Source organism: Nerophis ophidion, linkage group LG20, assembly GCF_033978795.1.
Source record: "Nerophis ophidion isolate RoL-2023_Sa linkage group LG20, RoL_Noph_v1.0, whole genome shotgun sequence".
NCBI classification, from domain to species: Eukaryota; Metazoa; Chordata; class Actinopteri; order Syngnathiformes; family Syngnathidae; genus Nerophis; species Nerophis ophidion.
In genome coordinates this window covers 22852913-22870877 of record NC_084630.1, presented here as the reverse complement: position 1 = coordinate 22870877, position 17965 = coordinate 22852913, and the positions used below count along the sequence as shown (strand labels likewise).

General features: G+C 41.7%; 1 protein-coding gene across 4 annotated transcripts in view; it reads left to right on the top strand.

The window, feature by feature from the left end:
• Positions 1-17965, top strand: part of ctnna2 (catenin (cadherin-associated protein), alpha 2) — an 820127-nt gene that overhangs the window by 14734 nt on the left and 787428 nt on the right. For all 4 annotated transcript variants that reach the window (XM_061880696.1, XM_061880697.1, XM_061880698.1 and 1 more), the window contains exon 2: positions 17528-17634. In XM_061880696.1, coding sequence (XP_061736680.1) covers positions 17533-17634 — 102 coding nt within the window. In that variant the 5' untranslated portion in view covers positions 17528-17532. The remainder of the gene's footprint in view (positions 1-17527; positions 17635-17965) is intronic.

Below are 17965 nucleotides of genomic sequence, written 5' to 3'. Positions count from 1 at the left end.
AACGGTAATACGCTAGACCTAGTGCTTGTCAGGGGTATCACAGTTTCCAAAGTTACGATACTCCCATATACTAAAGTATTGTCCGATCATTACCTTATAAAATTCGAGGTTCAGACGCATGTTCGTCAAACTAATAATAATAATAACTGCTATAGCAGCCGCAACATTAATACGGCCACAACGACAACACTTGCTGACCTACTGCCCTCGGTAATGGCACCATTCCCAAAATATGTGGGCTCTATTGATAACCTCACTAACAACTTTAACGACGCCCTGCACGAAACCATTGATAACATAGCACCTCTAAAGTTAAAAAAGGCTCCAAAAAAGCGCACCCCGTGGTTTACAGAAGAAACTAGAGCTCAGAAATTATTATGTAGAAAGCTGGAACGCAAATGGCGCACGACTAAACTTGAGGTGCACCATCAAGCATGGAGTGATAGTTTAATAACTTATAAACGCATGCTTACCTTAGCTAAAGCTAAATATTACTCAAATCTCATCCACCATAATAAAAACGATCCTAAATTTTTGTTTAGTACGGTAGCATCGCTAACCCAACAAGGGACCCCTTCCAGTAGCTCCACCCACTCAGCTGATGACTTTATGCAATTCTTTAGTAAGAAAATTGAAGTCATTAGAAAGGAGATTAAAGACAATGCGTCCCAGCTACAACTGGGTTCTATTAACACAGATACGATTGTATATACGGCGGATACTGCCCTCCAAAATAGTTTCTCTCGTTTTGAGGAAATAACATTAGAGTAATTGTTACAACGTGTAAATGGAATAAAACAAACAACATGTTTACTTGACCCTCTTCCTGGGAAACTGATCAAGGAGCTCTTAGTATTATTAGGTCCATCAGTGCTAAATATTATAAACTTATCACTTTCCTCGGGCACTGTTCCCCTAGCATTCAAAAAAGCGGTTATTCATCCTCTTCTTAAAAGACCTAACCTCGATCCTGACCTCATGGTAAACTACCGACCGGTGTCTCACCTTCCCTTTATTTCAAAAATCCTCGAAAAAAATTGTTGCGGAGCAGTTAAATGAACACTTAGCGTCTAACAATCTATGTGAAACCTTTCAATCCGGTTTCAGGGCAAATCACTCCACGGAGACAGCCCTCGCAAAAATGACTTATGATCTATTGCTAACGATGGATTCTGATGCGTCATCTATGTTGCTGCTCCTCGATCTTAGCGCTGCTTTCGATACTGTCGATCATAATATTTTATTAGAATGTATCAAAACACGAATTGGTATGTCAGACTTAGCCCTGTCTTGGTTTAACTCTTATCTTACCGATAGGATGCAGTGTGTCTCCCATAACAATGTGACCTCGGACTACGTTAAGGTAACGTGTGGAGTTCCCCAGGGTTCGGTCCTTGACCCTGCACTCTTCAGCATCTACATGCTGCCGCTAGGTGACATCATACGCAAATACGGTGTTAGCTTTCACTGTTATGCTGATGACACCCAACTCTACATGCCCCTAAAGCTGACCAACACGCCGGATTGTAGTCAGCTGGAGGCGTGTCTTAATGAAATTAAACAATGGATGTCCGCTAACTTTTTGCAACTCAACGCCAAAAAAACGGAAATGCTGATTATCGGTCCTGCTAGACACCGAACTCTATTTAATAATACAACTCTAACATTTGACAACCAAACAATTAAACAAGGCGACACGGTAAAGAATCTGGGTATTATCTTCGACCCAACTCTCTCCTTTGAGGCACACATTAAAAGCGTTACTAAAACGGCCTTCTTTCATCTCCGTAATATCGCTAAAATTCGCTCCATTCTGTCCACTAAAGACGCTGAGATCATTATCCATGCGTTTGTTACGTCTCGTCTCGATTACTGTAACGTATTATTTTCGGGTCTCCCCATGTCTAGCATTAAAAGATTACAGTTGGTACAAAATGCGGCTGCTAGACTTTTGACAAGAACAAGAAAGTTTGATCACATTACGCCTGTACTGGCTCACCTGCACTGGCTTCCTGTGCACTTAAGATGTGACTTTAAGGTTTTACTACTTACGTATAAAATACTACACGGTCTAGCTCCATCCTATCTTGCCGATTGTATTGTACCATATGTCCCGGCAAGAAATCTGCGTTCAAAGGACTCCGGCTTATTAGTGATTCCCAAAGCCCAAAAAAAGTCTGCGGGCTATAGAGCGTTTTCCGTTCGGGCTCCAGTACTCTGGAATGCCTTCCCGGTAACAGTTCGAGATGCCACCTCAGTAGAAGCATTTAAGTCTCACCTTAAAACTCATTTGTATACTCTAGCCTTTAAATAGACTCCCTTTTTAGACCAGTTGATCTGCCGTTTCTTTTCTTTTTCTTCTATGTCCCACTCTCCCTTGTGGAGGGGGTCCGTTCCGATCCGGTGGCCATGTACTGCTTGCCTGTGTATCGGCTGGGGACATCTCTGCGCTGCTGATCCGCCTCCGCTTGGGATGGTTTCCTGCTGGCTCCGCTGTGAACGGGACTCTCACTGCTGTGTTGGATCCGCTTTGAACTGGACTCTCGCGACTGTGTTGGATCCATTATGGATTGAACTTTCACAGTATCATGTTAGACCCGCTCGACATCCATTGCTTTCCTCCTCTCCAAGGTTCTCATAGTCATCATTGTCACCGACGTCCCACTGGGTCATTATTCTCACCGATGTCCCACTGGGTGTGAGTTTTCCTTGCCCTCATGTGGGCCTACCGAGGATGTCGTAGTGGTTTGTGCAGCCCTTTGAGACACTAGTGATTTAGGGCTATATAAGTAAACATTGATTGATTGATTGATTGATTGATTAAAAAAGTAAATAAGAAGATGTCGGGCTTTACTTTCAAGCGTTGAAAAAAGCTCCGGGCGCGAAGCTGTCTGCAATAGCCGGATACATGTCTCTGCTTTGGGGTAAGGAGAGAGTCTGAGCACGCAGTTCGCTCAAAATTACGATTGTCCAGATATTATATTTTGACACAAATGTATATCACTTGACATGTCTGGTTTTAGCTTTTTCAAAAGAATAAATAAAGCTATACCTATATTTTAAGGTGGCTTTTTCCGCTTCGCATGGCATCTCCGTGTTGGAAATAATTTTCAGAGTTGAGCACACAAAGAATTTGGGGATATGACAAGACGTGAAGTGTACATGCATGCAACCTTTCTGCTAATGGGGAAAAGGACAAATTTGTCGGCCGGATTCGAAGGATACTTGCAACTTTTTAAATTGGGAAAGCCTTCACGCACCGCCATGACGTCAGCACCCCACTAATGAGCACTGCAGCCGCCAAATTGAGACACAGCAGATGTCATGGCTGTCTTGAGTTTCCAATAACTTCTACAACCCTTATTTTTTTGTGAGTGGAGCACATACTTGTTGGTCACAAAAAACATTCCTGAAGTTTGTTTCTTTTAGACTTGGACTTCCTTTTTATTGTCATTCAAATTTGAACTTTACACCACAGATAAGAACACAATTTCGTTACATAAGCTCATGGTAGTGCAGGATAAAAAAAAGTAATTAGGTGCATGTATAATTAAATAAATATATATAAATAATATATAAATATATATATATATAAAATAAATGAATAAATATATATAAATTCATAAATAGATTACTGTACGGATAAATGTATTGCACTTTTTCACATGCGTCCACGTTTATGGATGTACCGTATTTCCTTGAATTGCCGCAGGGGCGCTAATTAATTTAAAACCTCTTCTTACCCCTGCGCTTACCAAAGGCATGCGGTAAAAGTAAGCATGCGCTAATTAATTTAAAACCTCTTCTGACTCCTGCGCTTACCAAAGGCATGCAGTAAAAATTTGACTGTGATGTAAGCAGCTTACCAAAGGCATGCGGTAGAAGTAAACATGCGCTAATTAATTTAAAACCTCTTCTGACTCCTGCGTTTACCAAAGGCATGCAGTAAAAATTTGAGTGTGATGTAAGCAGCTTACCAAAGGCATGCGGTAAAAGTAAGCATGCGCTAATTAATTCAAAACCTCTTCTGACTCCTGCGCTTACCAAAGGCATGCAGTAAAAATTTGAGTGTGATGTAAGGATACCATCATGCAAAGCACATTTAATAAAAAAAAAAACGTTATTATGGTCTTACCTTTATGTAACGCATATGTTAAATACAAACATACATTTGTGGACACTATTAGGCTCTTGCCTTTCTATTTACTCTTCGCTTCCTAGTCACGTGACCGCCACAGTCCAATCAGCTGTAGTTGTATGCCGGTAGCAGGAAGTGACTGGTATGCTCTTGCTCTATTTACTCTTTGGGAACTCGGTCCTCTCTCCTTGTCACGTGACGAGGGAGTTCCCACGCCGCTAACTCCAGCATGCCCTGCCTGTCTGTCGGACCGTCAGCTCCACAGGTATATTAATAAAACATAACTGCTTAGTGTTCTATTTAGCACACAGGTATTCAATAGCTTGGACCTTAAATCCTACTGAATAGCTCTTAATCTTCTTCCCTTTATGCGATCTCAAATTACCGGTATTGAAATCAGCCTCCTCTATATTGAAAATGATGACAGGGGAAGTGTCACTCGTGATGTCACGAGATTGACCCGGCGGTAATACTAAGCATGCGCTAATTATTTTGCGAAGCGAGTTTGACCCGGCAGTAATTCAAGGCAGGCGCATACTATATGCCCGGCGGCAATTCAAGGAAATACGGTATGTTGTATTGTCCTTTTTTTCCAGCGAGTTAATCCATTTTAGGGGGAGTTGAGGGGATAATTTAATTATGATGCGTTCAAGAGTCTTACGGCCTGAGGGAATAGGCTGTTACAGAACCTGGAGGTTCTGCTCCAGAGGCTGCGGAACCTCTTTCTAGAGTCCAGCAGTGAAAACAGTCCTTGGTGGGGGTGGCAGGAGTCTTTACAGATTTTCTAAGCCCTGGTCAGGCAGCTGCTTTTTGTGGTCTCCTGGAAAGGAGGAAGAGGAGTCCTGATGATCTTTCCCGCCGTCCTCACCACTCTCTGGAGAGACTTTCAGTCCGAGGCAATGCAGGCTCCAGGCCAGACAGAGATGCTGTTGGTCAGCAGGCTCTCTATAGTGCCTCTGTAGAATGTGCGGAGAATGGGGGGAGGGAGCAGTGCTCTTTTCATCCCACGCAAAAAGTGCATGCGCTGCTGAGCTCTTTTTACAAGACCTCCGGTGTGTAGGGACCAGGTTATATTGTCAGTGATCTGCACCCCCAGGACCTTGGTGTTGCTTACCATCTCCACCGCTGTGCCGTTGATGAAGAGTGGAGCGTGGCTGGACTGGTGCTTCCTGAAGTCAACGATGATCTCCTTGGTCTTGTTGACATTCAGGACCAGGTTGTTGGTTCTGCACCAGTCAACCAGATGTTTCACCTCCTCCCTGTAGTCCATGTCATTGTTGTCACGGATGAGGCCCACCACTGTCGTGTCGTCCGCATACTTCACAATGTGGTTAGTAGTGGACCTGGCGCAGCAGTCCTGAGTCATCAACGTGAACAGCTGTGGACTCAGGACGCAGCCCTGGGGGGAGCCGGTGCTCAGGGAGATGGCACTGGAGGTGTTGTTGCCCACTCTCACAGATTGGGCTCTTTTATGAATTTATTATGGCTCTACTGAAAGTGTGAGCAATCAAAAGTAATCATACAGCAATGTTAATATTTGCTTACATGTCCTTTGGCAAGTTTGACTGCAATAAGGCACTTTTGGTAGCCATCCACAAGCTTCTGCTTACATTTTTCACCACAAAATGGGTGCAGTTCAGCCAAATGTGTTGGTTTTCTGACATGGACTTGTTTCTTCAGCATTGTCCACACCTTTAAGTCAGGACATTGGGAAGGCCATTCTAAAACCTTCATTCTAGCCTGATTTAGCCATTCCTTTACTTTTGGGGTGTGTTTGGGGTCATTGTCCTGTTGGAACATTCAACTGCGCCCAAGACCCAACCTCCGGGCTGATGATTTTAGCTTGTCCGGAACAATTTGGAGCTTATCCTCCTTTTTCATTGTCCCATTTAAAGTCATCATCGACGGTCACTCGAACGAGTATGACGATCATCCTGTTAGGGGTGTATCCCTTTATGGAGGATGCCTGTGTGTGACTTTTTTTTCACGTGGGGAGACTGGTGCACAGACAGTCATCACACGATCCTTGACAGAATCAGGTCAGGGTCCAGTGGCATGGAGTCCAAGACGACTGGGGACCCTTTTCTGCTGCAGCCTTCTCCCCCCATCGCAGCCGTTGTGGTAGTTCTTAAATCTACCGTCCCTACCATGTCCCTGCTCTGCTGTTGAGGTCTTCACCGTATCCCTGGCTAGGGGGCAGTCAGGTACTAGGCCTTTGCCAAGGGCCACCTGGGGTAACAGTAGTGAAGGGGTTAACCTCCTAGTGCCCCAAGATCCCATAGAGGAGCCTCCACTGCCAGATGCACTTTAACGTCATGTCCAGGACACCTTTAAAGTACCAGTTCCATTGGCAGCAAAACAGGCCCAGAGCATAATACTACCACCACTATGCTTGGCGGTCAGCATGATGTTCCTGGGATTAAAGACCTCAACTTTTCTCCTCCAAACATATTGCTGGGTATTGTGACCAAACAATTATTATTATTATTTATTTTCCCAAGATGGCGCTGCTGTAGTGGCTGCTGTTGGCAGGAGCTCTGTGCTCTTGTGTCATCCTTTTGTGTTTCCCTCTTGTTTTCATGTGTCACATATTTTTGGGCCTTTTGGTCCGGTACCCTTTGGGACTGTGTGACAAGGGGTGGCACTTTCGTGACCTCTGCGGTGCTTTTTGTGAACTTCTGGATCTGCCTCTCGGGAGCTTTTTGGCCATGGAGACCAGCTGCTGGGTCTCTGCCACACCGGATTCGGATTGGAGGGACTGGAGGAGATGCGGATGAGGGGACAGGGCTGCGGAGCTAGCACTGAGCGCTGGGACGGAGAGGCTTCGCTGTGTCTTGGCTGGGTGAGCAGGTGTCGGACACCTCAGTCTCCTCGGACGTATCCTCACTCATCCATGTGGACTGGACACTGGCCGAGAGTGGAGTCTGCTCTCTTGGTTGCTTTGTTGGGTCTACTCCTGTCTCTGACCATGCTCCCTCCACCCCAGCGGACGATGGTGTGGAACACCGCAGAGGCCACCACAGTGTACATACAGTATATGTTTCGTTTAGTTTTTATTCATAGCTGTATGTAGAAGTGGCTGGTTGAATCTGCTGCTTTAATGTCTTTAATGTCCTTTGTGTTCTTTGATGTTTGATGTTTCTCTCTTACACACATGTGAGAGGGATGTGTACTATGGCTATTAGTTGTTATTGTTTTTTTCCCTTGGCCTCAGTCTGGACTCCCTCTCCAGGGCCCAGGCTTAAACAGATTTTTTTATTTCATTTCATTTTATTTTAATCTTCTATTTTTTTCTCCCATTACCCCCACTTGTTTACCTGTATCTCACCTTTTTTGTAAGGGGCGCTGTTCTGTCTCCCTGTAACGTCTGTCTGATATTGAATGGGATTTTGCTGAAAATGTTAATTTTCCTAAAGGAACTCTCCTGAAGGAATAAATAAAGTACTATCAAACAGCTCCAATTTTGTTTCATCTGACCACAGAACTTTCCTCCAGAAGGTCTTATCTTTGTCCATGTGATGTCAGCTTGCCAGAAGCTTGTGGATGGCTACCAAAAGTGCCTTATTGCAGTCAAACTTGCCAACGGACATGTAAGCAAATATTAATATTGCTGTATGTATACTTTTGATTGCTCACATTTTCAGTAGAGCCATGATAAATTCATAAAAGAAGCAAACTTCAGGAATGTTTTTTTTGTGAGCAACAAGTATCACACAAAAATAAGAGTTGTAGAAATGATTGGAAACTGAAGACTGCCATGACATCATGTTCTTTACAAGTGGATGTACACTTTTGACCACCACTGTATGTGGCATTTTAGGACTAAATATAAATTGTGGCTGACCTTAAATGTGCTCAATTTAAACTCTGCTGTAAAACAATTGATATTTCAAATATGGGCAATGCAGCGCTCATTAGCCACTTGAAAGATAGTAAAAAGCCCAAAAGTGTAGCCTCAGTTGCTAGCAGCACGATGCCCATAGGGGACTTTCTTAACACCGGTGCTGTGAGGACAGTCAGCAACACTTTTAGTTTCCACAGCAACAACACAGACAACTCTGGACGTCTCTGTGAAAAATGAAGTCCTCAAAGCTGAGAAACTGTGGCCATGTGAATTCCTAATACCCATTCAAGTCATCCGAGGACACGAGCTCGCCTTTTCGCCGCCATGTTTCCCGACAGCCAGTTTGCAGCGAACTGTGGTCAGAACAAGCGTGTCTATGTCTGTTCTTTGGGGCTTGCTCTGCACTTTAAATGACTCCTACGGTCATTAGTGTCCCAACTTCTTGACAAAAACCTAAACCACCTTTTGTCTGCCAAATGCATTTATTGGTGAGTTTGAGGTATGAAGCAGAAGTGAAGACTAAAGCAGTTGGAACTGAAATAGGAGAACATCAGGGCTTGAATTTAAGCACGGCAACTGCGATCGCCCTCGTCATTTGCCGTATTGCCCTAAAAAAGTTGACCAACATCAGCGGCACGAACATGCCGGGACCGCCCTTGACTTTTAATGTGTTAATGGACAAGGGATGTAACAATAAACGATAATTTGCCATAAAATTCCATACGGTGAAGTGGCTACTTGTCCAGTGTGTACCCCGCCTTCTGCCCAATTGTAGTTGAGATGGACTCCAGCACCCTCCATGACCCCAAATGGGATAAGCGGTAGTAAATGGATGGATGGGTTAGTAATATGACACATTTTTTAATTACCAAAACCCCGTCATTTATTAATGCATTTTCAATATGAGTTGGGAAATTGTGTTAGATGTAAATAAATAATAAATAAATAAATGGGTTGTACTTGTATAGCGCTTTTCTACCTTCAAGGTACTCAAAGCGCTTTGACACTACTTCCACATTTACCCATTCACAGACACATTCACACACTGATGGAGGGATATAAAATATACATATAAACAGAATACAGTGATTTGCAAATTCTTTTCAACCCATATTCAGTTGAATATGCTACAAAGACAACATATTTGATGTTCAAACTCATAAACTTTATTTTTTTTTTGCAAATAGTAATTAACTTAGAATTTCATGGCTGCAACAAGTGCCAAAGTTGTTGGGAAAGGGCATGTTCACCACTGTGTTACATCACCTTTTCTTTTAACAACACTCAATAAACGTTTGGGAACTGAAGAAACTAATTGTTGAACCTTTGAAAGTGGATGTCTTTCCCATTCTTACTTTATGGAGAGCTTCAGTCATTCAACAGTCCGGGGTCTCAGCTGTCGTATTTTACGCTTCATAATGTGCCACACATTTTCCATGGGAGACAGGTTTGGACTGCAGGTGGGCCAGGAAAGTATCCACACTCTGTTTTTACGAAACCACGCTGCTGTAACACTTGTCTTGCTGAAATAAGCAGTGGCGTCCATGATAACGTTGCTTGGATGACAACATATGTTGTTCCAAAACCTGTATGGACCTTTCAGCATTAATGGTGCCTTCACAGATGTGTAAGTTACCCATACCTTGGGCACTAGTGCACCCCCATGCCATCACAGATGCTGACTTTTGAACTTTGCGCCTATAACAATCCGAATGGTTATTTTCCTCTTTGTTCTGGAGGACACCACTTTTATTGTTTCCAAATATAATTTGAAATGTGGACTCGTCAGACCACAGAACACTTTTCCACTTTGTATCAGTCCATCTTAGGTGAGCTCGGGCCCAGCCAAGCCGGCGGCGTTTCAGGGTGTTGTTGATAGATGGGTTTTGCATTGCATAGTAGAGTTTTAACTTGCACTTACAGATGTAGCGACCAACTGCAGTTACTGACAGTGGTTTTATTAAGTGTTCCTGAGCCCATATGGTGATATCCTTTACACACTGATGTCGGTTTTTGATGCAGTACCACCTGAGAGATCAAAGGTCTGTAATATCATCGCTTAATGCAGTGATTTCTCCAGATTCTCTAAACCTTTTGATGATTTTACGGACCGTAGATGGTAAAATCCCTAAATTCCTTGCAATAGCTCGTTGAGAAATGTTGTTCTAAAACTGTTCGACAATTTGCTTACAAAGTGCTGACCCTCGCCCCATCCTTGTTTGTGAATTACTTAACATTTTGTGGAAGCTGCTTTTATACCCAATCATGGCACCCACCTGTTCCCAATTAGCCTGCACACCTGTGGGATGATCCAAATAAGTGTTTGATGAGCATTCCTCAACTGTATCAGTATTTATTGCCACCTTTTCCAACTTCTTTGTCATGTGTTGCTGGCATCAAATTCTAAAGTTAATAATGATTATTTGCAAAAAAAAAAAAGTATATGAGTTTGAACATAAAATATTTTGTCTTTGTAGCATATTCAACTGAATATGGGTTGAAAATGATCTGCAAATCATTGTATTCCGTTTATATTTACATCTTACACAATTTCCCAACTCATATGTAAAAGGGGTTTGTACTTAGAACTCCGAATCATTCATTCTTCCAATGTAGTTTTCTAAATACACTTCATAATATTTGACAGTGTCAGCTGCATGCATGTCTTAGTCCAGTAAAAGCATGTCAGAATGGAGCTTTTAATGACTAGGCACTAACAATGTTGTCCAGTCAACTGGACATAATTTGTCTGAACATGCTGGTCTTTTTCTCCCCTCCCATGTAAGGCAACCCTTGCTTGTTGCTCTCTTTTTCACCTCCTTCTTGAGTTTTTTCCCAATAAAGTCCTTAGTACAGAGTCAGTACAGAGCATTTTGCCAAAAGCCATTTAAGTCTCTAATGTTCTGGTTTATACAGTCCTCCTCCACTCTCTCTCATATTCCCCTCTTCATCGCTGGCATCTGGGGCCAGTATGGGTCCTCCTCCCCCTCTTAGTCTTGTTATGTCAGCTCCATCCTCACTGGGTTTGTCTTCTACTTTGCTGCAATGACTTTTCTTTTGTCCGGCAACTGCTTTTCTTCTCTCCTCCAGCAGAAAATCTATATGCTGACCAACGGCCACGCTATGGTTTTTATACATGAGACTAATCCTAGAAACGTGCTGTGTAGGAGCTCAGATAACGTATTATTTTTTTTTTCCAGGGCAATTTTCTCCCCTCATTATTCCAAAGTTAAGGACATATCTGGAATATAATTTGAAAATAAACTCTTAAATTGAAATTCCTGGTAAAGCAGGAAATAGGGAGTTCAGGGCTTAGTGGCATCAACTGCTTCCCCCCCATTTTTCTTGCTTGTATTACTAGGGCTGGGCGATATATGGAATATACTGGATGTATTGCAAGTTTGTCTCTGTGCGATATAAAAAATGACTATATGGTGATATTTAAGTATACCTTCTCACACAGTTGCTTTTAGCTGCGAGCATTACACTATAGGCTCTTCTCACTCTTTCTTGTCTCTCCTTCTCACAGAGACATAAAACAAGCGCACCCTCTTACATACATCACATATTGTTGTGCGTGCAACGTCATACCCCTCACAGAGCAGAGAAATGAAGGACAAATTAATTACCAAGACAAACAACACAAATCCCCCATCTGGCATCTGGCAGTGGTTTGGCTTCAAGCGGGAGGATGTTGAACAGACAAGCATAATACGTCAGTTATGCGGCAAAAGCGTTGCTACAAAAAGTAGCAGCACTGCTAATTTGTAGCATCATTTGAAAAGTCACCTGTTAAGATTAAAGGCCTACTGAAATGAGATTTTCTTATTTAAACGGGAATAACAGATCCATTCTATGTGTTATACTTGATCATTTCACGATGTTGCCATATTTTTGCTGAAAGGATTTATTAGAGAACATCTACAATAAAGTTCGCAACTTTTGGTCGCTAAAAAAGCCTTGCCTTTACTGGAAGTAGCAGACGATGTGCGCGCGATGTCAACGGTGTGAGGGCTCCTCACATCCTCACATTGTTTATAATGTGAGCCTCCAGTAGCAAGAGCTATTCGGACCGAGAAAGCGTCAATTTCCCCATTAATTTGAGCGAGGATGAAAGATTTGTGGATGAGGAAAGTTAGAGTGAAGGACTTAAAAAAGAAAAAAGCGACTGCACCAGGCGGCGGAAGTGGGACCGTTTCCGATGTAATTAGACACATTTACTTGGATAATTCTGGAAGATCCCTTATGTGCTTATTGTGTTACTAGTGTTTTAGTGAGATTGTAAAGTCATACCTGAAAGTCGGATGGCTGCGGTGAAAGCCAACGGAGGAGCCAAGATCACAGCTGCCTTTTTGAGCTGCAGGAGGAAGTCGCACAATCCACTGAAGTCTCCGGTAAGAGCCGACTTAATATCACAATTTTCCCATCCAAAAACTTGCTGGTTGACGTAGAGAAACATGTTCGCTTGACCGCTCTGTGTTAAAGCTTCACAACAAACAAAGAAACACAGGCTGTGTTTCGGTGCTAAAAGCAGCTGCAATCCACCACTTTCCACCAACAGCATTATTCTTTATAGCCTCAATTATTAATTGAACAAATTGCAAAAGATTCAGCAACACAGATGTCCAAATTACTGTGTAATTATGCGATGAAAAGAGACGACTTTTAGCCGCAAGTGGTGCTGGGCTAATATGTCCCCTCCAACCTGAGACGTCACAAACACGCATCATCATTCCGTGACGTTTTCAACAAGAAACTCTGCTGGAAATTTAAAATTGTAGTTTAGTAAACTAAAGCGGCCGTATTGGCATGTGTTGCAATGTTAATATTTCATCATTGATATATAAACTATCAGACTGCGTGGTCGGTAGTAAAGGCTTTCAGTATGACTTTAAAGTTAAAGTACCAATGATTGTCACACACACACTAGCTGTGGTGAAATATGTCCTCTGCATTTGACCCATCCTCTTGATCACCCCCTGGTAAGTGAGGGGAGCAGTGGGCAGCAGTTAGAGAATGAAGAGTGCTTGAAACTCTGCATGTCAACATCTCCGTTCGGTGCCACACCCACAAAATGCCCGAGCAACCATTTCCACATCAACAGCATATGAAACAAATAGTCAACAACAGAAGGAGATAACGTCCACAGGAACCTACCACATAGCGAAGGGCATACACTATTTGAAGAATGTTTTAATATAGACACATAGAATCATCATACTGCTGTCATTATATCCATCAAGTGTTCATTCAAGGCTAAGGCAAAATATCTAGATATATATGATGTATGTGACATGGTATAAACATATCCAGATATTAATAAAAGGCCATATCGCCCAGCCCTATGTGTTACTGTCAATTTCCCTCCCAGCCATGTTGTTCATGGACTCTGCTAGACTAGTGGTGCATTTTTTGCATTTAAAAAAATGCATGTTGACTTTGACAAAGACACAAAAGCTGATGGATTTTCGCCTTCCGCGTTTCTTGTGTGGTTGTACTTTAACTTACTTGTCTCCACCACATTCAGGACCACATCATCCTAATAACACCATTCTTATTTGGGTTTCTTCTTTCTGTCAGTGCAAGAGTTAACTGCAAAAAAACCCCAATTTTTTTGTACTTTATTTGACCTTATTTCTTTGCCCAGTTCATGCTTATCATGTATTAACCTCATTTGTTAATACCACCATGGCGGCAAACATAATCCATGTCCGTGTGGACTCACAGAGGATGCAACGGGATCTGGAGACGAACAGCATGCGATGGGGATAATAAGAGATAAAAGTCCAGCTTGTGCACTTAGGTCTGGGTTCATTGTTGTGTGCTTGAATGGACACTCGTCAAACACAAGTTTTCATTAGTGTCTATAAAGTTGGACGTAGAACAGGACGATAGACAATTCTAACTTAGCAAAATTATTTTCAAGCTGCTGCCATTTTAAAACCTCTGTAATTGTTCCATCCATGGATGTAGTAGTGAGCTCTTAGTAACAAGAATCAGCTGTTAGTAGAGTTTCTTGTCTAAAGGGAAGTGATGTCATTCTTTTCAGCGATAAGAAATGAGTGGGAACATGCTTGTGGTGCTCTTAAGTGTTCTTCCCGAAGAGGACTAAAAGCCAAATGCCATTGCGACAATTTGTCCTAAACATCTTTAGCAGAAGAGTGAAAACCACTCCTAAAATGCTGCAGAAAAGTCATCCACGGTTTAATACTTTCCCTTGGTCTGGATTTTAATAACAAACATGACACAATACTCAAATTATTTTCACAATTATTTTATTTCCATTATAACTTAGGGCTGGAAATTAAGGCTGACAACCGTATCATGATATAAGTGTTTTATATCGGTCTATATCAGTGGTTCTCAAATGGGGGTACGTGTACCCCTGGGGGTACTGAAGGTATGCCAAGGAGTACGTGAGATTTTAAAAAAATATTCTAAAAATAGCAACAATTCAAAAATACTTTATAAATATATTTATTGAATAATACTTCAACAAACTATGAATGTAAGTTCATAAAGTGTGAAAAAAATGCAACAATGCAATATTCAGTGTTTTTGTGGACATGTTTAATAAATATTGATGTTAAAGATTTCTTGTTTTAGTAAAGAAATGTTTAGAATGAAGTTGATGAATCCAGATGGTTCTCTATTACAATCCCCAAAGAGGGCACTTGATGATTACTTCTATGTGTAGAAATATTTATTTATAATTAAATCACTTGTTTATTTTTCAACAAGTTTTCTAGTTATTTTTATATCTTTTTTTCAAATAGTTCAAGAAAGACCACTAGAAATTAGCAATATTTTGCACTGTTATACAATTTAATAAATCAGAATTGATGACACTGCTGTATTTTACTTCTTTATCTCTTTTTTTCAACCAAAAATGCTTTGCTCTGATTAGGGGGTACTTGAATTAAAAAAATATTCACAGGGGTTACATCACAGAAAAAAGGTTGAGAACCACTGTTGTAGAGAACTTTAAAAGCCTACTGAAATTTGATTTTTTTATTTAAACGGGGATAGCAGGTCCATTTTATGTGTCATACTTGATCATTTCGCGATATTGCCATATTTTTGCTGAAAGGATTTAGTAGAGAACATCCACGATAAAGTTGGCAACTGGAGAACAGCCCTGCCTCTACCGGAAGTCGCAGACGATGACGTCACATGTTGATGGCTCCTCACATCTTCACATTGATTTTAATGGGAGCCTCCAACAAAAACAGATATTCAGACCGAGAAAACGACAATTTCCCAATTAATTTGAGCGAGGATGAAAGATTTGTGTTTGAGGATATTGATAGCGACGGACTAGAGAAAAACATAACAAAAAAAAAAGTTAAAAACAAAACAAAGCGCGATTGCGGATTCATATGTTTTTAGAGACATTTACTAGGATAATTCTGGGAAATCCCTTATATTTCTATTGTGTTGCTAATGTTTTACTGAGTTTAATAGTACCTGATAGTCGGAGGTGTACGTCCACAGCTGGGTGTTGACGTGCAGTGTCTCAGGGAAGTCGACGGCAGCTGTATGGACGGCACAAGCTCAGCTTTTCTCCGGTAAGAGGCGACTTTTTAACCAAAATTTTCTCACTGAAACCTGCTGGTTGACATGTAGTCGGGATCCATGTCCGCTGTGATCCGTAGTAAAGTTTCACCTCCGTGAATTTTAAACAAGGAATCACCGTGTGTTTGTGTGGCTAAAGCTTCCGAACTCCGTATTTCTACTTTGACTTCTCCAATATTAATTGAACAAATTGCAAAAGATTCAGCAACACAGATGTCCAAAATACTGTGTAATTATGCCGTTAAAGCAGACGACTTTTAGCCGCAAGTGGTGCTGGGCTAATATGTCCCCTCCAACCTGAGACGTCACAAACACGCATCATCATTCCGTGACGTTTTCAACAAGAAACTCTGCTGGAAATTTAAAATTGTAGTTTAGTAAACTAAAGCGGCCGTATTGGCATGTGTTGCAATGTTAATATTTCATCATTGATATATAAACTATCAGACTGCGTGGTCGGTAGTAAAGGCTTTCAGTATGACTTTAAAGTTAAAGTACCAATGATTGTCACACACACACTAGCTGTGGTGAAATATGTCCTCTGCATTTGACCCATCCTCTTGATCACCCCCTGGTAAGTGAGGGGAGCAGTGGGCAGCAGTTAGAGAATGTGCAGCGCTCATATTCATAACAGCCCGTGACGTCACGCGTACACGTCATCATTACGCGACGTTTTCAAGAAAAAAGTCCCGGGAAATTTAAAATTGCAATTTAGTAAACTAAAAAGGCCGTATTGGCATGTGTTGCAATGTTAATATTTCATCATTGATATATAATCTATCAGACTGTGTGGTCGCTAGTAGTGGCTTTCAGTAGGACTTTAAAGGCAGTGCAGTCACGGCAGCCCTTAATAATGTCGGCCGGGTGAAAATTGGGACAAATTCGGGAGAATGTTTGGACCGGTAGATTGTCGTGAGGTGCACTGAAATTCAGGAGTCTCCTGGAAAAATGGTGAGGGTTGTCAAGTATGTTGCTAGGGCGGGAAAGCCATTCATAGAAGGTGAATTCATTAAAATGTGCATGTTAGATTTTTTTAAGAAATCTTTTCTAGCGGCCCAGCCTCACCCAGTTTCTGCATCCAGTGGCTCCCAGGTAAATTGTGTTTGAGACCCCTGCTTTAGACTAAGCGCCTCTGGGCTGGATCTAGCCACCTTTGCCGAAATTCTTGACTCCCCCTTGCCCCATGGCATTGGTCCGGTCCCAGCTGGCCCGTTCTAAAAAATGCTTTGGGTAGAATACCCACAGATATTCCATGATGGGTAAAATTTTGAAAAAAAATTTGAAAAATAAAATAAGCCACTGGGAACTGATTTTTATTGGTTTTAACCCTTCTGAAATTGTGATAATGTTCCCCTTTAAAGGCCATTGACTTGAAATACTCACATTGTCCACTTGAGGGCAATAAAATGGTCCGCATTGAAGGGTTATAAATCCAGTGCTCTTTGGCCTAAGCAGGGTAGGTTGGTACTCGCATGCAGACAATACATTCCCAAATTTGAAAACAAACTTTAAATAACTTAATTTCTTAACTCTCGTTATGGTTTTGTTTGCTGTGCTGGAGAAAGAGGAAAATAACATTGTATAGCAAGTATATCGCACAACACAGCAGCAACACAACTAATGTTGTAATAGGGGTAAGGAGAAAAATTGGGAGGAATAGTGCTGATGAGTACAGTACAGTACAGTACAGTACAGCAAGTGTAACACGCATTTTGAGAGACATTTTGCCATCCCAAAATGACTTTTCAATCAATCAAAGTTTATTTCTGTAGCCCTTAATCACAAGTGTCTCAAAGGGCTGCACAAGCCACAATGACATCCTCTGCTCAGATATGGTTAGCCGTCAATCATTTCTCTCACAGTCTATAAAGGAAATTTAGTTAAATGTACGTCCTTACCTTGAGTAATGTCTTTTGTTGTACTTTCCCATGATTTACTTTTCTAACAGTTTCCATTGTTGACTTCAACAGAGACCATGACGACCGCCACCTCCCCGATCTTGTTGAAATGGGACCCCAAGAGTCTTGAAATCCGCACACTGACTGTGGAGCGGCTTCTGGAACCCCTCGTTACACAGGTACTATACTTTGCTTGAAGGCTGTATACTACCAAGTCACTTGGAACATGGAGTAAGCTATGCTAAGCTAAGCTACAAGTTACTCTCCATGAATGGCAGCTAAGTTACAGGGGAAGTTACCCCCGGAAAATTGTATAATATCAATGTTCATGTAAGTGGAGAAATATTACTCTTAACAGTCATTTACAACTACGTCTAGGGGTCTCCACACCCCAGTCTATGTATTTACTTAGTTTGCCTTTTCTTTCGCCCACCACTATGTTATTCATATTCTCTACCTGCAGTCAGAAAAAGAGCATCTAACTATTATACTTAGTTTGCCTTTTCTTTG